The 21,400-nt window shown below is 38.4% G+C and overlaps 1 protein-coding gene across 1 annotated transcript in view; it reads right to left on the bottom strand.

The window, feature by feature from the left end:
• Positions 1-21,400, bottom strand: part of pnt (pointed) — a 59,310-nt gene that overhangs the window by 31,571 nt on the left and 6,339 nt on the right. Inside the window, exons 2-3 of the mRNA XM_064695212.1 lie at positions 20,756-21,074; positions 17,924-18,020 (exon numbers count right to left, since the gene is read on the bottom strand). Of these exons, the coding sequence (XP_064551282.1) occupies positions 17,924-18,020; positions 20,756-21,061 (403 nt within the window). The 5' untranslated portion in view covers positions 21,062-21,074. The remainder of the gene's footprint in view (positions 1-17,923; positions 18,021-20,755; positions 21,075-21,400) is intronic.

The raw sequence follows: 21,400 nt of genomic DNA, 5'->3' as shown, positions 1-21,400 counted from the left end.
ATACAACATATACAAAAAGAAAACCAACATTAGCCATAAAAATGTTTATTTGGCAAACGATCAACACAAAATACAATTTATATAGACAGCCCAAAGTCAATCGATAGCTAGACTATGCCAATGTGTGTGTGTGTGTGTGTGTGTGTTTATCAAGACTGGAAATCCCATCCCGCCCCAAAAAATAAGTAAAAAAAAAACAATTATATACGAGAAGTTAAGATAAGGAATTAAACAAGACTGCGTGATACCCTGCAATTAGTTACAATTTATGTTAAATGCAGACAAAACTTTAAAGAAAAATTTAAACCCATGTTATCTGAATAATATTAAAAAAAATTTACTAAAATAAATTTAAGTAGTTTTTATCGATGCATAACATGATATTTCTGCTGATGCTTAAGTCCTTAATATGTATTTGTCTTTATGTTAAACTTGGAAGATTTTGAAAAGAATTAATTTTACCGAGGCATAAAAAAAATGTACGCCTTTCAATACCTTTTAAGTATTATATCTAGGGAAATATTTAATTAATTTTTTGTAGATGTTTAAAAACAGAACGTAAAAAAAGGTCATTTGCTGTCGGAATATACCCATTTGCCTGACTCCGTACAGGGTGTTGAGCAAGAAGAAACCCCAAGCCGTCTTATGTAATAAAATTGATGATCAAACGAAAACTCTCACATTTTGTGCCGTGAATGCATTGGCAATGATCGAGAAACGAGCCGAACGAGCCAGCGAGCCGAACGGAACCAAGATCAATCGTCAAATAGTTGGTTTGGCTTTCGGTTCTGGCTAAAAGCGAATAAATTCATTTTTAATATGTGTGTGTTTCAATGGCAAAACGCCACACCGGCTACACATTATTGTTTTTCATATTTGTACAGCACATCTTTATGGGTATATTGTTTCAACAACAACAACAACAACAACAAGAACAACATTAAAGAACACAAACAGACTGCGCGGCGTTTTTGTTTCAATGAATTTGCGTGCAGTCTTCGGCGGAACTTGTCATGTTTACAAACAAAGCGCCAACAACATCGGTTCGCATTATGCTAAAATTCATGAAAAATCTACCAAAAATATATATTTTTAGTATAGTCGTATATGTAGATGTGTGTGTAGATATAACTATATGTGGCAATATATTTGCCCAGCAAATTGGTGCACAATAAATTGAAGCTAAGTCGCATCCGAAAAAGCGCATTGTTTATTTTCCAACGATTTTCCAGCAGTTGAAATAACATCAAACGACAAAGCGGAAAATGAGCAACGCAAAAATGAAAATCGAAAGCCAACAAAAACGCATTTTTATGATTCTCGAAACGATTTGTTATATGTTTTCAATAGCTTCCCCGGCTTCTTCCTGTCCCGCGCAATTAAAAGCCAAAATCATTATAACATACAATTATGAGTGGCCCAAGGCTCTATCTACAATGGTTTAGTTTTTGATCGGGGTTACTTGGCGGAGATGGAGGCGGAGACGGAGGTGGAGGCGGCACTACGAGGTGTTATTGCAGTCGATAGATCAAAGCATTCGCTTTCATGTTTGTTGCCATTGCACTTGTTGTGGCTGCACTGCGTCTGGCCCGATAAAGCTGAGGAGCGGAGCGGCCGGACATGCAGCCCATAAGGTGTGAAGAAACTGGCAAGCGAAAGGCAACGCAGTGTCTGATATCAAACAGACACTTTGGCAACTGTTTGAAGTGCAGTCATCGAGATTATGATTACATTTGCATAACAGCCAGTCGTTAATGGAGCCACGAAATGTTACGAACAAAATAAGGGAATCAAATTTCGAAAGGAAGTGCATAGCACATAAAAATAATAAGTTCATCTACATCAAATACTAAATAAATACTATACTACTACTATATATGTATAAATACTGTGCTACCATAAATGGTTTATTGTCTTTGCTCTGGCTATGTCCACCTGTGCGTCAGCCCAAGCCTCTGTATGAAGGTGCTTATCTCCAAAACTAATAGATCCAGAGACTTAAAGTTTAATATACATATTCCTGTATATCATAAGCAGAACATGTTTTTTTTGTTATATATTATTTCTTTTTTCCAAAATATTGATAAATGTTTATTTAAAGACATGGTTTTTAGAGCAGCAACCTTTCTTGGACCAACATTGCTTTACAAAACACTTTTTGTCCCAGCTGCGTGGCCCGCCTCTTTGCTCACCCTAGCCAGTATAAGGCAAGAAGGCTTTGTAGAAAAAAGCGACGGAGACTCCGCAGGATCCACCCTCTCGATCTCCCAAAAACCACATATGAGAGATTATATTATCAACTTTATAATGTATATAAGTATGTTAATCCCCTTATTGTAAAGCTAGGTTAAGATGCAACAGCAAAGTATCAACGGTTCACAACAACAAAAATGTTATTAGAGCACAGCTCGAACATTATAAAAGCTAGATACACCATATTTGGTATATGGATAGGACTGGAGCACTCTTGCTTGTTTAATTTCAGTGGGAAAAGAGCAAGTCCTTGCCAACTTGTCAAAAAACATTTTTATTATACATTTAAATTAACTAGTATTAAATTTAATACTATCTTAGATATTGAAGTTGATAAATTAAAAATTCCTATGATAATATTGCTTAATAATATGTGTATTACTTCGCTTGATTTGCTCAAAATTGGGTTTGCCTTCGATTCAACACAATAAATGATTAATTGAAGCGATTTCAGTGGCCAAATAAATCATATAAAATATGCAGAAATCGATCACCTAATTGGGTTAATCTTTCAGCTTGTTAATTGAATCAACATTTCCGAATGTAATAATCCTAATAAAAATGCAATATAAACAAAAGCAAAAGCTCCAATGATGGAGTAGCATATCCCCTATGTATATATTTATCGCCTATATAGATAGGTTTATGCTGTCTATGATGTCTACATAAATCGCCAGAGCAGCAAAATTTTAATCAACACTCATTAACTCTACAAGATCGCCGGCAATATAATTAAGAGAAATTATGTTTCCACCGGCGCTACGTTGACGTTGACGTCGACGTCGACCACGTCGAATGTTCGACCTGTTGGATCAATGGAGACCAGGCCGCAGACGCAGCCACAATACAAGTTGTTCGGCCTGTTGTTCAGATTTGTTGTTGTTTAACAATTTCGCAATTCAGCTGTCGATCATTTCATTCATAAAATGTGCATGGCACGGCATGAGGGAGCCCCAAACACACACACACACACACACACACAGACGCACACCCCACTGGCGATTCATTCACACAGCTCGGGCGATCTGGAAACTCGCACACATCCGCACATGCTGGGTTAATACCCAGCCACCCGCCTGCTCGATCGGTCCATAACAAACGAAGTGATTAATTCATGTAGTGGTCTCTCGGCTCCGTCACACGGCACACGGTATCCACAGCTAAGTATCGGCCCCAACCAACCACACGGGCCCCCAGCGATTCTCCGTTTTCTCAATGAAACTGGTTTCGTCAGTTCGATTGCTGCCGTTGCGGCTGCCGATGTCTGTTGCTAGCTGTTGTTGTTGTTGTTGTTGGTGTTGTTGATATTGGGGTTTATGTTATTATATTCATCCTCACCTGATCCCCAGCAGCTGCTCATCCGGTCAATGTGAGAAAAAATACACAACAGCACACTGCAAAAATAGACAGCACGAAACGCATGCAACTTTTTCTTTTTCAGAGCTGCACTCCAAGCTGATCATTTAGCCAGATATTGAGCCAAGCCAGGCCAAGCCAATGCCTGGCCTGGCCATGAATGATGTGGGGTGCTCTGTTCACTCGCAGCGCCAAATGAAATGCGAAAGCTGTTGCTCAGGATAGTATCTGGCATTCAAATCAGCTTTGGAAAACTGGCAAACAAGTGACCAGCCCAAGTCAACCTATTTCAGCATCCGCAACCGTAAAGGAAGCAGCCATAAAAGCAATGCAAAAAAAAAAACAGAAAAAATAGAAGAAAAATAGCCAACTAAACTGGAAAAGCGCCTCACTGCAGTTGATTTTCTTTATGCCTGCCCCCCCCCCCCCCAACTGCGGAAGTTGGCCAAGCATGTGTAAAACAGTTAATGCACACAGGATATGTTTCCGTGGCAAACGAGTTTTTGGCTTTTTATACCCTCGATTTTTTTTTTTATCTCTCCCAGCCATCAAAGTTATTAATTATCAATTTATTTTAACCAATATCATTTGCATAGAACTATGCGCTAAAAGAGTAGCCAATTCTTCTGGTCGCGATTTATGTTAATTGGTTTTTAATCGATTCGGGAAGCGCGCCTTAATATCTTCACAAGTTTTTTTTTGTAGATTATTTATGCAATGGGAAGTGGCGCTTCGAATTGAGAAACTAGAAGCGCGGTCAGTCACCCAAGAACAAAACACATCTTAAAAACTTAAAAAAAGGGACAAATATATTTTGAAAAAAAATAAATAAATAAATGAAAAAACATCAAAAGGATAAGCTAGAAAATAAATGGTTTCCAAGTATATTAAAATACAAATAAATATCAATTTAAAAATGTCTCGAAATCATTTAAAAATGAGCATGAAAAATATCTTTGCAAATATTTTAAAACAACATTTGAAAAAATCTTGAAAGCTCGAAAACATGAGCTAGAACTATTTTTTGTGCAATTATACTAAAATAAAATAAAACATAAATTATTTGCAAACAGTAAAAAAAAAATTAATATTATATGAAAAATCGTTAAAACTTAAAAAAAGCTAGAACATAATATTTTTGCAATATACATAAAATAAAATTTGAAATAATCTGAAAAACTTACAAATATAGCCAAAAAGTATTTTAGTTTGCAAATATAACTTGCAAGAAAGCCCTTTCAAAACGATTAAAATGCCTGTTTTAAGAAGCGAGTAAAAAGAAAATCTAGTTGTAAGTTAACAAAAACTATCTTAAAGCATAGACCAAACATAATGAGACAGAGAAAGGAAGCTGCTGCGCAAATTGAGAAAAGACCGCAAGCAAGGCCTGGCAGCAGAATCTTGGGCTTGAGGAAGAGGCCGCATTTTAAAGCGCAAGATAAACTCGCTGGGATGCTGATCGCATCAGCTGCCGCTGTTGCTGCCGCGGTTGCCGCTGTTGCTGCTGCTGCTGGTGCTGCTCAAGTGGCGGCTACAACAAACAACGACGGCAACAACGCAACAACAGCGACAACAACGACAACGGCGACTGCTCGATCGTGTGTGTAGATGCTTTGGCTGCCTGTCCAGCGGGCCGAGCATCTAAAATACAGTAGCCGCAGCAGTAGCCGGCAAACAAATTACACACAATTCCAACTCCAAACAGAAACTTCACAGCATCCAAACCGAGCAACAGCAACAACAGCAACAACAACAAGAAGAGCGACAACATTATTATCTTTGCTTTATGTGGAAGCTGCAAGAGGCAATGCCTGGCGCTTCAGCTGTGGCACCCCACTCAGCGATCATCATCATTGATGCTCATGATGACGCTGATGATGCTGCCGATGTTCGCGATGATGACGATGTTGGCGATGATGAGGTTCGGCGTCGTAGACATAAGAACGAAAACGAATCAACTCGAGTGTTGTCGTTGTTGCTACTGTTCAATCGCTGTCGCTGCGTGGATGCTACGTTGTTCGTCGTTCGTTGTTGGTTGTTGGTCGTCGTTCGTTTGGTTTTTCGGTTAGTAAACCGGATGTTCCTAATCATTGCTAGTTTGCCTCAAATTAAATATGCTTCATGTGTATATACATATGTATGTACCTACAGACAAGCTCGTATATAAGCAGTTACGTTGTTGTGTATCTTTTGTTTGTGCGCTTTGTACTTCATAGATACGCAGATACACACACATCTATCTATAAATTTACATATAGTATATAGTATATACGCAAAGCCGCAGCGCAAATTATGAATGAATATTTAGAGAAGGCCTGCGCTATCTTAACTATATTTTTTCAGTCGCAAATCGTGCGATTCTGTTGTGACGCATCTTCGGCTCTAACTGTTTACCCAGCCAGATAGTTAGGATAGATAGATAACTCTAACGCTACTTCCGCCTGTTGGCTGTCGAGTCAAGTTTGCCAATCAACTTACAGATCGAGTTGTTTATTCATTCATGCCCACTGGCTGGGAGGCCAATTTAATTGATAGAACTCATTGAGACAACGCCATAGCCCATAACACATTCATAAATTCATTTTTATCAACATCAATTAGCAATAATTATTCATTAGCGAACTGACAAAGCGACTGAAGTCAAGCTGAAAGTGCCAAAGGCTTATTATCAACAACTTGTTGAGATGCAATATATTTGCGCGATTGCGGTCAATAGTAGATATACTAGTACTTCGATCAAATATATATCCATATCTTAATATATGTCAGCTAATATATATGTATCTTCCCCTTCCCCATTATGACAACCACAATTTCTGTTTTAAATATTTGGAATAGATTGAGCCTGTTAGTTAGTGGTATAACAGATCTAGCGTATATATTACCCAAATAGACTTGATTAATACCTGACTGTGCTGGACAGCATTGTGTATCCAAGTAGAGTTCTCACTATTCCGCTCGGCGACTTATAATAGCTTTCACACACTTAAAATAAAGCAATAATAAAAGCGATTAGCCATTATAATCTCAGTGGCGGCTTTTAACAACCATTTGGAAATGGCGTTGCATAAATTAAGACACCAAATGAAATGTATCTTTAAAAGAGCAAAGCATTTTGTCTTTTGCCTTTAATAGCTTGAACGACGTTTTGTGGAAGCTGTGCCGTTTGGTTTGTTTGACAAATATATGGCCATTAGTTGATAACAATTAAGATGTTGCCGTTAGCGTCACTGATGCTAATGCTAATGCTGATGCTGATGCTGATGCCTTAAAAGTGTGACGGAAAACATTTTCAGACCCGCCGAGCGGTAGCGATGAGATTAAAAAAAAAAACAACAATATTAATTGTTTTTTAAGTAAGATCTCAGTCGGATGGCGCCTGCTGCCCACGTAGGGGGCATGGTGCTTAACAAATTATAAGCCCGAAACGAAATCAGTTTCATTTCCGTGCAACAAATTGATAGTGGGCAGCTGTGATCGCTTCTTCAGCATAATTCCGCATGGAGATGCAATTTGAGTTCCGTAATAAGCCCACGCTAGGCAAATAGAACGCAGCAAATGCGATTGCAACTGCAGCAGCAGCAACAGCAGCAACAAGAGCAACAACAACAACAGCAACAGCAACAACAACAACAACTGGACAATCAAGTGCTGTCCAGTTGGATGGCGTGCAATGTGGAGCATCCACAGCATAACACCTGGCGTTTGCCCTAGCCCGATGATGGCCAGCTTCAGATCAAACTGGAAGCTGCACTTGAGTTGTGCGTCGTCGTTGCATTGCATTCAATTCCAACTTAAAATGCTGCCACCTCACCCTTAGACCGCCGCCCCCCCGGGCCAGCCCAGCATTTGCATATGCCTGGCGTTGAGCGGCAGGGTTGGCAGAGGGTTGGTGGGGCTGGAGGGGGGCGGGCTACACATTGATCATTAGACTATTTTTAATAGAGAGACTGAGACCAGTTTGCCAGTTAGCTGGCCGCTACAAAAGTGGTCTGTCCAGCTCAGAGATGGGCGCAAGTTTCACCTGCTCCTTGTTTGAGATTTTGCAGCTTGCGTGCTGAAGTGTTTGTTGGCATAGCTCGACAAGGCACAAGGCGCAAGGCACAAAGATTCACAGCTCGCAGTGAAATGCATTTGTTGCATCACCTTTCCGGTGGCAAGGCTGCGTTTCTTGATGCTGCTGCTGCTGCTGCCGAACATACAGAGCACGAGTCGCAGTGCTTGCCGCCCGAATAAAATTGTTTCAACAAGACGGCAATGCGGCAATGACAAACTAATTTATGCGCCCAGCAACAAATCTTTTGGCTCAAATAAACAAAACCAAGTGATACAATAGCACCTACAAGTATATACACATGGATAGCATAAATTAACTTCCGATCTACTAATGGAATGTATACAAATTTATGCTCAGTCACTAGAGCGAGTATCCTACTACACACGTTGTTGGTCGGGACTCGGTGTTGGTTGGGCCTGGTGTTATGGTCAGCATCAGGCGGCAACAATTAAAAATGCAGGCAAGCAACAAAAACACTCAATAAAATGCGTTGATAAATTGCGCCAAGCATCAAAGGCGAACCAAAAGGCAACCCACTGTGTTGATGGCGCTCGCCAGATCCAGCAACAGCAACAACAACAACAACAACTGTAACAACAACAACAACAACAAGAGCCACTTGCAATCTACTTTGAAAATTTATCGATTGTTTTTGTTTAGAGCATTGAGCAGAGAATCAGTTTAACTTGGCATAGACACAAAAGCGCCAGCGAATGTCAGGTAATTTGGCTAATGGGAAAACATATATCTATTTTCGGTTCATCTTTCCATTTGTTGTGGCAATACTGAGCTTAAATCTTAGGCAACTTATTATCTAAAAGGTACTCAGCTCGATACTCGATAAGTAATTGACGTTAAATAATATGATCTTAATCTAAATTGATTATGATATTAAAATCTAAAAAATCTAAAATATAAATAATTATACAAACTTATTAAGATTCTCATCAAAAAAAGGTTTCCCAATTCGTATATCTGATTGGTTACTTGTCGAAAATTAATTGATGCTATAAGATCGATAACTTTAGCTAATCTAATTAACTGTTCAGCCAAAAAGTTTTACAAAAAAAGAGAAGACGATATGTATAACTGAAAGAGTTAAAAGTTCTGAATCAATATAGAACTTTATAGGTAAAATCGTTTTAAAATCATAAACTTACTTAAAGATAGATTAAAAGAGATCTGTACAAAATAGCAAGCAAGCGCCAAGTGGAATATCTAGCAATCTCCAAGATCTCTGAGAGAGCTCTCAGCTGCAACTTTCTTTGTTCAGCGCAAGAGTCGACTTAATTAAGTGCATGCAAGTATATGCGACTTTGCAACGGCATTTCCTCGACACTCTTCCTAATGAAATGGCTTTTAATTCCAATGACAATTAGAAATTAAACACATTTGCTTTTATGGCTATTCAAAATGTGCTACAAATTATGACAGGGCTGAAACAAAGGCGCGTCCGCAGTGGAAAAGGTTAAAAGCAGACGACGTGACGCCTGCGCATTGGGCCAAAGAATTGCGTATGTAGTTAAATTTATTTGTTGTTTTTTTTTTGTTTTTTGGGCCAATTGAAGCGTTAAATTATCAATTGGGCTTAAAACGAAGTGAGCATTGGGCATGGCTCAGGGGTGGGCAGCAGCGTTAAATTGGCCAAAAGGCTTTATGGACTGGCTGGCTGGCTGGCTGGGCCCAGGCGGACACGCTTCAGTTGATCAGCAGCTCCTGGAGAGCTATAAACCATAAACTACTCAAACCCCACCCCACCCCACCCCCTCAAACGTGGCTCGACGTGCAGGCATCTGGAAAATTGTGCACTCGATTTGGAATCATATTGCAGTGCGGAGCGTGCTGCAGTTGCAGGTGTCTCATATTTCCTCATGATAAATGCAGCAATGACTGATATTTAGATACATCGCATCTATGGCGCACACACACGCTCCAGATACGATTTCGTATTTCATCGATTTTCGTTTGTCAATTGCCGTTGGCCATTGCATTATCAATTGGCTGCGCTGACGGCGCCCGGCCTTCCACGGCTGACGGTATATAATCTGCTTGGCCAATTGATGCTGCTCCAAGAACGAGTTTCTATCAATTTGCTGTTGTTGTTGCATTTATGGCAGTTGTCGGTTGGCACATCCAACTATATATATTAGCTTGTGGACGATGTGGACATGCTGCCTTTTGTTGCACGAGCTAATTGATTCATATTTGTGGCGACATTTCGCAGTAGTTTTAATCGCATTCCGTTTGCCATATGCATTTAATAGGTCGCCAAATTTGGCGCAGAAGATAAATTGAATTATGCCAAAGATGGACATTGAATGAGACTTGGATCTAACTATTATAATTATCTAAAGTTAATATAAGCGATTATGATTAAATTGATTCGCTTTTATCTGGCTGAAATTTCAGTTTGTCATAATTTAAATTTTACATAATTGCAATATTTTATTTATTTATTTTATACTTTTCACGTAAAATGCGGCTTTTTTGGAAAAGTGCTGTTCTTTTGTTTAAATATTGTTTAAATAAAATAAGACCAATGAAACTATTGTGTTAATAAATAAACTAAAGCATACTTTTGGGTGTAGATTATAAATTATTCGAAGCCCAACAGCGGCAACAACGAAACTTCAACTTCACAATGAAAATGGCTTAAAAGGGTTTCATGTTCTTATAAAAATCGAATGCAAAAGACCGCATTTTCGACCTAAAAATATTCTTGATAAGAACGACGAGCGGAGTCGAAAGGGTTAAGGTAATCTGTCTGTCTGTGTAAACGCGCCGATCTTAAGAACTTTAAAAGCTAGAGACTTGAAATTTGAACTAAATACATTCTCCGCACACAACACAAGCTATACAATGCTATATATATATATATATATATACCAGATTTGTCTTAAAGGCTTGTAATATTTAACTTTTTGGATACCGCCCCGAATTACAAGAAAGTAAGAAAGTATATCATTTATCTAAGGGTTTGAATGGTGTTAGACATTTCTATCTTGTTAAGACCTTGCAGATCTTGGTAATGAATCGGAGAATATCTTTTCGCTTCGAATTGCACGTTCGACAAGAAAATGAAGAATCTAACAACTACTAACTTTACATTCATGGATTAAAAAAAGGAGTGTGTATTAAAAACAAGTCTTCCTACTGTAAAACAACAGAACTTTCTAACCGCATTATCACCGTTATTATCATTTGAATTTATACGCTGCAATTATTTGTATATTACTGATCCAGCTCCGCTCAAATGTATTTAAATATAATACATATCTATATTGTAGTTATTATGCAATTAATAATTAAACTGTATTAAATATGCTGCCATTTATTTTGATGGAGACATTCAACAGTCATCAGTGACATGAGCTTTACGCGGATTATTCTCGGACCTCTGCTGTTTGCAGTGTTAATTCTTTTATTTGACTACAATAATGTAAGGTATAACTTTATGGGTAACCGATGCTTATGCTCATATTATCTACTCTGACTAGGCCTATCATGTAAAGATGACAAACGCTGTCTGCGAGTCGAACAATAAGTCTTTGATTGTCTTCATCAAGTGTCGTCTGCGGGCAGTAAGCCGCAACAAGACAACGCTAACGATTCTTGGCAATATTATAGAACCAGCCAACAACATTTACATCAGATTTCAATCATTCAAGAAGGCGAATGGATATAAGCCGTGGCTTATGGACTATACCATTGATGTGTGCCGGGCAATGCGCCACCGTTATCATCCAATTATAACAATTTTTCTGAATATTCTGAAGGACACGACCACATTTAGACATCCTTGTCCGTTTGTGGTATGTGAATCAGCTTGTGTCTCCACACTCTTGTTAACATTTCTCTGCTTGCAGGGTGTAAATGGGATAAGAGATTTTCATCAAATCGATAATTTGCCGGTTATATTACCAACAGGTGATTACCTCTTTGGTCTCACCTGGTCGCTCAACAACAAGATTACATTTTACACAAATGTTTCCTTTACATTTGTGGAAGACAACTAGAAAATTCTTTGTGTATTTTTAAAAGCTGATCAAATTCATTGATTAAATTATATTATATATCAGCTCAATTTTAAGTACATTTGATTTGTCAATTGGAAAAATGTGAAAAAAGTTTGCTAATCAAATTAATAAAGTTATAGAATTTCGATGGCCATATTGATGTGTCTATTAAACCGCGCTCTTAAAGTCTGATTTTAATGAATATTCACGTAAATGTGTGTATGCGTAAATATAAATAATTGTATAGTTTAATTATGGTCATGATCATTAATATGCCATCATCGATAGGTGTATGATATATATTCGGAAATGATATTTAGTTTGAAACAGTCGTTCTACTCGGTTCGGTGCAATGTGTGTTGTGCAGGTAATTTTCGGAATGTGGCTTTTAGCAGCTCTAATTCTAAACTTTAAATTAAACCACGTAAGCAATTACTTTACCAGTTACTTTGGCTTAGATCTAATTATCAACTTTGACTAGGCCTATAAATTTAAGATGACAAACGCTGTCTGCGAGTGCAATAAATCGTTGGTTGTCATCAATGAATGCCGTCTTCGGGCCATAAACCGCAACAAGACGACGCTAACAATGCTTGCAAATATTTTAAGACCATTAAACGATATTTTTATTAGATTTCAAATGTTGAAGAAGGAAAATGGTTATAAGCCATGGCTCATGGACTATAGCGGAGACCTATGCCGTCTAATGCGCAAGCGCTTTCATCCAGTGGCAAAAATTATTTTAAATGTCATAGACAACACGACCACATTTAATCATCCTTGTCCGTTTGTGGTAGGTGCAACACTGGCTGATTACATGACCAATAATAATTGTAATCATTTTCTATTTGCAGGGAGTAAATGGCATACGAGATTTTTATCGGGTTGACAATTTACCAATCATATTCCCAACCGGTGAATACCTTATACATATGAATTGGATGACAAAGGGGTCGTTTGTATTCCGATCTGACATTTACTTTTCATTTTTGGAAGATTCGTAGGTTGAACATATAACAGTTTGTTTATATTCATGAAGTAAATGCTTAAAATGAAAATATTCAAATCATACGATATTTTTAATTCATTTCAACAGAACTGTTTTGCCAAAAAAGCATTTCTTGGCATATATTGGTTTAAAACAGGTAATAGGTATGCAACACATTTATATTAACCGTGCAGCCGCAAAGTAGGCAACGCTTTTTCATTAAAAGGAAATTTATCATAGACACGCACCACTTTAATATACGTATTTCATATCAATGTGAATAATTGGAATAAAAATATTCTTTGTGCAATAATTATCTTCTTTCAGCTCTAAAAGTAAATATTTAAAAATATATTTGTTTTAAGTAAAATGTATACAGTTAAATATTTATTTATTTCTAGAACAAAAAGAAGATATTAGTTAGCTGACGATACGTGTTTGAAGTTATGTGCCTGCATTATAATAATGGAGTGCTGATAAGACGCTTATCAGAAATAGCCACAAATATTGGTGTGCGTTTGCTTCTTTGTTGAACCACCACAAGCATTGCCAATGGCAGGTAAGTTCATGCTTGAAGGTCGTTTGATCGAAGTGGTGGGTGTGGGTTGCCGCAAGTTTGCGCGTGCAAGGTCTACACAAGTTTTCAATTATCTAAAACTCCAGCTGATAACAATTTTAGAAAATGTATTTTAGTGCGCGTCGAAGAGGCCTCAACTTGTGCCCCTCCACGCGCAACTCGTGTGCAACATTCTTTCATTGTGCTGGGTCAGTTCTTATGCAGCGACATTGCCCGATCTGATGTTACCTCACGGTGCGTGCCGATTAGCCACGCTTCCGACTTTACATAACAGCAGCCAAAGCTGCGCTAATTACGGGCTTCAATTTAGTCATTTCCGTTTTACGATAATATAAACGAGATACAAACATATTATATAGATATCAAAATCCAAAAAAAAACTAAGATCAAAACAAAACTCAATGAAAAAATATATCCAGGCATTGGTGTTCTTTTTTTAATGATTTTATGAATGGATGCCTACGCAGGCCAGGCTTGATTAGATATCGCCTTATACTCTATAAATAATATAGTTTTAGACCTGAAACCTTTGAAAGTTCACACAGATATTTAAATAAAAATGAAAAGCTTGCGTAGACGAAATTTGTCCGGTTATGAGAGCTGTCCAATATAGGAGCTTATTATTTTAAAGAGCGATTTTTAATCACTCTAAATTTTAGAGTCTTAAATTATCAATTATCAGAAATAAAAAACTAAGCCCATGATTTATGTAAATGATAATAACTCTAGTGCAGAGTACAATGGAAATTTCCGTTGCACTAAATGTTTCTTTCTGTGTATAAAATAATTGTAACCAAAAAGAACTTGAACAAAATTTATGAATGAATGAATAAGAAGCAAACATACACGCATGCATGTGCACAGCTTGTGTGTGTGTGTGTGTGTGTATATGGATGAAAAGTGGCGTGCAAACGAAATATAAAACAGGCGAGCCAAATACAACTACAACTACAACAACGCATACACACACGCACACACACAGGTACGTATGAATTTGTAGCAACCGCAACGACAAACATTTATATGAATGAATGAAAAATTGTAAAGTGAAAAAAAAGGCAAAAAGTTGTTAACGCAGCAGTTCCACGAAAAAAAAAACCCAAAAAAAAAAAGACAACAACAGCAAGAAATCTGTGAACAAGAAATTTGAAAGGTAAAAACTTAAATTAAAACAAAACTTAAATAAGAAACACGGAGCAAGTGTCGAGAGACAGCCCCAGTCGCAGCCTCAGCAACTGGTTTGGTTTCCACCAGCAGCAGCTGTCCACAAATGTGCGTTAGGCGAGTCCAAATTATGAATAAATAAAGAGCAACAGGGTCGGCGGCGGGGGGGTGCAGCTAAAATCAAAATAAATACAGTAAAAAGATAGAAGCACAAAACGTGCTGCCCAAGACTCGGTCCAAGCCGAGATAGGAGACGCGCCCACATCTTCGTCTTCGTCGGCTGAAGAGTGGAAAGATTCAAAGCGAAGACGAAGCCGGTTTGCAGGAACATTGTTGGGGGGCGCACACGCAAAAAGGAAGGAAATAAACATCAAGCATCATCGAGTGAAACCAACAACTACAACATACACACACGCACACACACACACACACACAAGCCAGAGGGAGAACGAGGGCTAGCGTGAGCTAAGTAAAGAACTTCAACCAAGCAGCGAATCGAAGCAAAAAAAAACTCAGCCAGCCCCACCAAGTCAAAACGAGCCAATGTTTCTGTTGCCTGTTGCTATTCCCCATTCATCAACTGCATTTCAACGCCGCGAGGCGATCGAGCAGCAACAGCGCAGCAGTAACAACAAAGCGCAGGCAGAACCAGAAACTTTTCTACTCGCAACGTAAGTATGAATGAAAACGAACGTGTTTGCTTTTTTTTTTTTGTTGACGAGAGAGTCGCGAGAGCAACTGGCTGAGCGCATGAATGAATTTAACGGGCTGGGAAGTGAGCGCCCAAAATGAATGAAAGTAGTGGGGCTCTCTCTCTCTCTCTCTCTTCTGGTGGATTTTCAGTTTTTGTTCTCTGATCACCAATACATGCAAGCATGTAACAATTTCATACGAATCATAGCATATTAAAAAAATTATATTTGCTTTACTTTTTTCATCGCTCTTGCGGCTTTTGCTGTTATTTTCAAAGTTTATGATTAATATGCGCTGATTAAAGGCGCGGAAAAAATATATATAGTGTACACACTTACATATGAATATGCATGTATGCACGTATAAAATTAAAATAAGGGCAGGCTGGATACAATTATATGTATGTATATACATATGTGTGTATGCACAAATACTTATATATCTTTGACTGTGCGTATATTTTGCTCTTTTATAAACACATACATATTGTAAACTAAATTTTCGTGCCGCGTTGTTTTTGGCCCCCCTTATTTTATTATTATTATTATTAGTATTATTTTGGTCCCCTTTCAATGGGTCCCCAGCAACTGCGCAGTTGTCGCAGTTTTGCATGTTTTTTATTTGTTGCCATTTTTATGGCCGATCTTCTAGCGGCAAAAGATAAGTTCATGCGCCGCTACAGACTCGATTTGTAGGGAACTGGGAATGGGCCTGCGTCTGGGGCTGGCACTTTGGCTGCTGCTGGGGTTGGGGCTCTCCGAGTGGCCCAAACAGCAAACTGTACGGGATAGTTGGCCACTGACTTTTGTCGTACGTTTGCGTCGCGTCGCGTCGCGTCGCGTTGACATTGAAATTGTTTTGGTTTTACTTTTTGTTGATTTTGACACAGCGATAAGGCATAAATACTTTTCTGTATATCTGTGAGCGCGCGTGTGTGTGTGAAGACAAAAATATCCCATTTTGTGATTTGTTTTTATAAACAACTTTAAATTCAGGCACTTCAGCAGATCCAATGCATTGTTTGAATTTGCTTTGCGTACATACATATAATAAAACACACAAGAATACATCAAGTATCTTTAAGATACATTGTTATGTTCTTATAATTTAAATTCTAGAAATTGGAAATCAATTCAATATTTGTTATTGCTGGCTCAAAGCAATGATGTTTTATTAAAAGAATTCATTGGCTAGTTAATACTAGTTAATAACATTGCGTTTAATACAGATTGTTGTTATGTAAGGGGCTTTGTTTTTTACAGAAACTTCCCACAATTGTGCCTCAACCGAAACATTTTCATCAGCATTCACACAGCAAAGATGCATACAAATTACCATTAAGCTGCCAATACATTAAGACATAAGCACACACATGCACCTATGTATGTGTGTGAATATGTGTGTGTGTGTGTGTGTGTGTGTAATAGAATCATGCATGGCAGGCAGCATGCAGGCGCACGGTAGTGGACAAAAGTAGAGAAGACACATGCCAAATGAACGACGACGTTTTGTCACATAACGTATACGTAAGGTATTTTGCCAGAGTGAGTGACTGACGTATTGCCTGATTGACAGCAGCAACAGCCAGAACACTGAGCGCGAGGGGAACTAGAAACGAAGGGGAGCACTGAGTGCACATTTAAGATATTTATTTCATGTATTTGAAATGCAAATGTGAGAGTGTGCGTGCGTGTGTGTGTGTGTTGGTTGCTTGGTTTGTTTTCTGTTCGAATTGAATGACTTGACTTGGGGCGAATGAGTGAATGAAAGAATGAATGAATCTGTAAGTTCGCTTGGCACTTTGCCGGCAGTTTGGGGCGCGGTGCCTGCGTTTTGCCTGTGCCTCTCTGAATGGACACCGGAAATAAACGACGTGACTTTTTACTAAAATATTAACCAACTATGTATATACATATATATAATACAAAAACTTTCATATATTCATGGATCATTTTTATATAAATACTCATACATCATATAAAACCATCTATTCGATCTACATATACACATGTATGCATACATGCATGTATGCATGTATTTGCGTCTTTCGCTCGCTTTGTTTTCAACAGCGCAACACAGTCAAATCACAATTTTTATATGTGCCAGTGCGTCTGTGGCTTATCTTATCGCAAATAATTTGTATTTGGTATTTTTTATCGCCCTATTCAAAAGGCATATGCGAATAATAAAATTGCAAAAACAAATCGCCCAGCCAAAGAGTCTGAACATGACTGATGATGGCATTTCTGTGTGTGTGTGTGTGTTCGTGTGTGTGTCTGCCCGAGTGTGTGTAATATTTTTAATGTATGTGCATGCACACAGTCTCTGCTGCGCTCTCCCAGTGCGAGTATAAATACATACACACACATACGCATACGTATACTTAGATATGGATATGTCTGAGTGCAAAGATAGCGCACAAGAACTGAGCACGATCATATAAGAAAATACGAAACATTCGCACGACATATTGCTCTTTAATTATTTCCATTTCTTAGAAATATGTTATCTACAAAAATGTCTTCAACATTAGGCCCCATATAACAATCGGGTTAATAGTTATGCCATTGTGGAGTCTACACTGGAAATACCAAAAACTTATTTTTTGTGATTCCCAATGGTTTTCAAGGGCTACTGTTTGATTAAAATAGATTATGACAACATATCAAGTCGCACTTCGCCTAGGAAGGCCTATAGGAAGGTCTCTCAAGCTACATATCTTTAAAATTTTTGACAAAAAATGGATTTTGACAATATTATCTTGGGTATAATAGTTCCTATCTAAAGCCCTTAATCATGTTTCGTTTCTCATTACTTACCCAGCGAAGCTTCATGATCTGAAATATCCGATAAACTGCATACAGTCAAATCTTTGCAGCCATTAACCGGTTCCTCTTTAATATACTTTGTGGTGGACTGAAAAGTAAAAAATAAGATATAGAGAAAAATGTTATATCTTATAAAAAAAACTTTAAAAGAATATTCCAATAATTAATAAACAAACATAAGCCATTTATAATGTTTATTTGTATGCTCTAGCTAGATTGTCAACGATTTTCAGTCCAATTTTAGCTTTTCCTACAACTTAACTAGCTGTACATCATGTAATATTACCCTAGCAAATTAGACCCACAAAACGCAATGAATGATGTCAAATGGTCTAGCATTGGGGTAGTTGGATTTGAGCTTAGCCAAAATTTGTGTGCGGAGCCCCCAAAACATAAACCAAAGCCCCGAAAGCCCCGGCTCACAATCAGCAAGGCAGGCAGAGCAGCATGGACATGGAATAGATTGCCAGCAATTGTCGGCTGAGGGAGGGGCTGGGTGCGGGCACTGTGACTGCCCCAATTGCTGTGGCAGTCCCCTGGGTTTGATCATGTTAAACGCGTTCTAATAAATTAAATTGTACATTTGACTTCGCATACACTGATACACACACGGACACGGACACAGACACAGACACAGACACATACACTAGGCTGGCTACTCAGCGCGATGATCAGTAGAGGGTGAGGCGGAGGGGGATGTGGGGAGTGGGAGGGGTATCATTTGTGATGTGTCTGTGGCTGCTGTTTTGTCGTTTATTGTCGTTTATGATAATGGAGGTCACAGTAGTCAAACGAAATGTTTCATAAATATCGTAATCAATTGACGCCAAACAGACAATTCAATTTGAATTCCGAATTGGAATTTGATTCGACGACAGTCTCTCAAAAAAGTTCACCTTCTATTATGTGGTTAGCTTCAAATGTCAAAAAAAAAAGAAGTAAAAAGACAAAAAAAAAGCGATATATAGAGGCGAAACTTAAGACACGACTTTCTGCCAGACTATAGATTAAATTACTTGACTGCATTTTCCACGCGACTGCGCATGCGGCCAGGTTCAATGCAGGTCCTTTGACTTTGCCAGGCTCGGCCAGGCTGTTGACCGAGCAACCGGATGAAAGTGGTCAGCTCAACGGATATGTTTACCGCAAACTGTGGCAACAACAAACACTAAAATACCTTCACATGATCAAAAAAAAGAAAGGCTATCTTTGTCACCCCGAAGATTAAATACCCTTGTGGAAATGTAGCTTATGGTTTTTCAGGAGAACTTCCATAGGAAAACTCATTGTTCGACTGATTCTTCCTTTGGAGATAAGATAAGATTTTGCTGATATGTGAGGTGTGTGGCAGAACTCTTTCATACAAGAACTTTATTTTCTTAAGTTCATAAAGTAGCAGCTATATAAGACCAATGAATCGGTCCGATCTGGCCTCAGATCTGGCATCAGAAAATCGAAACGGCGCAAAGTTTCAATAAGTTAGCTTTAAAGCTGACTATATTGACTCGGTTGTTGATACCGATCAAGACTCGGTACTTTATGAGATCGGAGTTCCCTTCTGGGACAAACTTATAGTAACCCCTACAAAGGTATAAAAAGACCATCAAGAAATGCACTCGGTCAAAGGTTTTACCTTAAATATAGAAAGCATTACTTGAAGATGTTCAACGAACAACCTAAATTTCAACTGACCGTTCAGATTCATCCTATAGCTATAAGACCCTCTGCAAGCATATAAGAACTCCAGAAGAAATCCGCATCAACATAAATGGAGCGTCCGATCGGGCTTTTGTGTACCTTGATGACGCAGCAGGGCGAAGCCTTATAATTGCCATATATTGGATGTATTGTATCCTCGCTATTGTTTGCTATTTTTGGAAGACTTACGTATATTTTTAAATATTTACATTTCGGGCAGGTCTGTGGCTGACTATTTCTGTCATAAATTAAGTGGCACGCTCATTACTTTTATAGCACATAAACAACAGATTTGATGCGAACAGTTCAAAGACATTGATATACCCTACGATTAATATTTTTCAGCAAAGAAAATAAATCTGGAATATCTTTACATTAAATTATTCACGGGTACAATTAAGTTCTCAAATCATCTACTATATAAATAGAATGCTTTTAAATGTGATATGCTTGATGTTTCGACTGTAGGGTGTTAAAAGTGCATAAAACACAAACGCATAATATATATTATATTTGCGTTTTGTTTGGGCAGCCAAATTTAGATTCAGTCGACGTGTTCTGCATATCAAAACGGACCCAAGATCGCATCAATCCGTCGTTGCCTGAACTGATCAATTGTGAAGCCTGTCAAACTTGCTTGGAATATAATGGACATAGGATCGATTAGCCAACTGATCGACAGATACATCTAGCTATGAGTGCTCTTCAAGATTATAGGTATTTTTAAAGTTTCGTATGGAAAACACTTGTAGGTAGTTTCGGGAGAATCGACAATTGATTGTATAAAGATTCAATCTGCAGATGAGGTTCTTTTAGGACTATAGGTATTACGATCGAGATAGACTATTCTAACCATAAAATATATTAATATGTGCACTTGGCACTTGTATGGAAAACTTTTTTGTTTATCAAGATATCTTGATCAAAACTTGGCATAAACAAGTTTCACTATTCTCAGAGCTCTTCAAAACTGTAAGCCAAATCTCTACAAGGGTATTACTTTATCGATTATTTTTGAAATTTATGAAATTCTTTATATAATAGTTGGAATAGTCTTATAAGCTCATATATAATAACATTCTAAAGTAACTTAAGATCGATGGAAAACAGTTTTCTAAAACTTACCTCAACTAGGCTGGACAGAAATGTGACTTTTCTGTTCTTTTTGAGCCGCATGTTGCTGCTGCTGCTGCTGCTGCTGCCGCTGCAGTTGCTGCTGTTGTTCAAGAAGGAGTTGGGATTGTAGCTAGTTTTAAACAGGTGTTGTCCCGCGTTGAAATTGAGGAGTTCGTTGAAGTGCACCGCCCTGTCAAGGAAGGAGTGTGTCGTTGCCGTTGCCGTTGTTGTTGCGATTGCCGCTGCGGCTGGCAGCGCTGGGGGCAGCATAAATTTTGTTGCAGACAGATCTGTCTTACAAATCGCCACTTCCATGCTGTGTACTCATCTAGAATGGTGAGAAAGTAAACAAATTGCAATTAGTAAAAGCGCAAAGTGCAAGACAAACAAACAAACTGCGATCGTAGATGGATTTGATCCCATTATGATTGCAGTGGCGCTTCGAACTCAATTTCCCATATTATTATTGGCCCATTACTTAGCAGGCTGTGCGCCGCAGTGGGCTTTATGGACCTCGTTCACACCTTCAACTATGGCCGCTGCTCGCACCTTTATGCTCAATTGGAGCCAGGGATGCCTTGTTGACTTAAGAAATTATGACGCTTTGGTGCGACTCAACGTCTCGGACGTCTCGGCCGTCTGGCCATGGTACAC

This window comes from Drosophila montana, unplaced genomic scaffold (genome assembly GCF_035044405.1).
Source record: "Drosophila montana isolate Dmon_TW-CO22-7 unplaced genomic scaffold, ASM3504440v1 contig_3733_1, whole genome shotgun sequence".
Classification (NCBI taxonomy): Eukaryota; Metazoa; Arthropoda; class Insecta; order Diptera; family Drosophilidae; genus Drosophila; species Drosophila montana.
The sequence above is the reverse complement of the archived record's forward strand: the minus strand, read 5'-3'. Positions and strand labels throughout refer to the sequence as shown.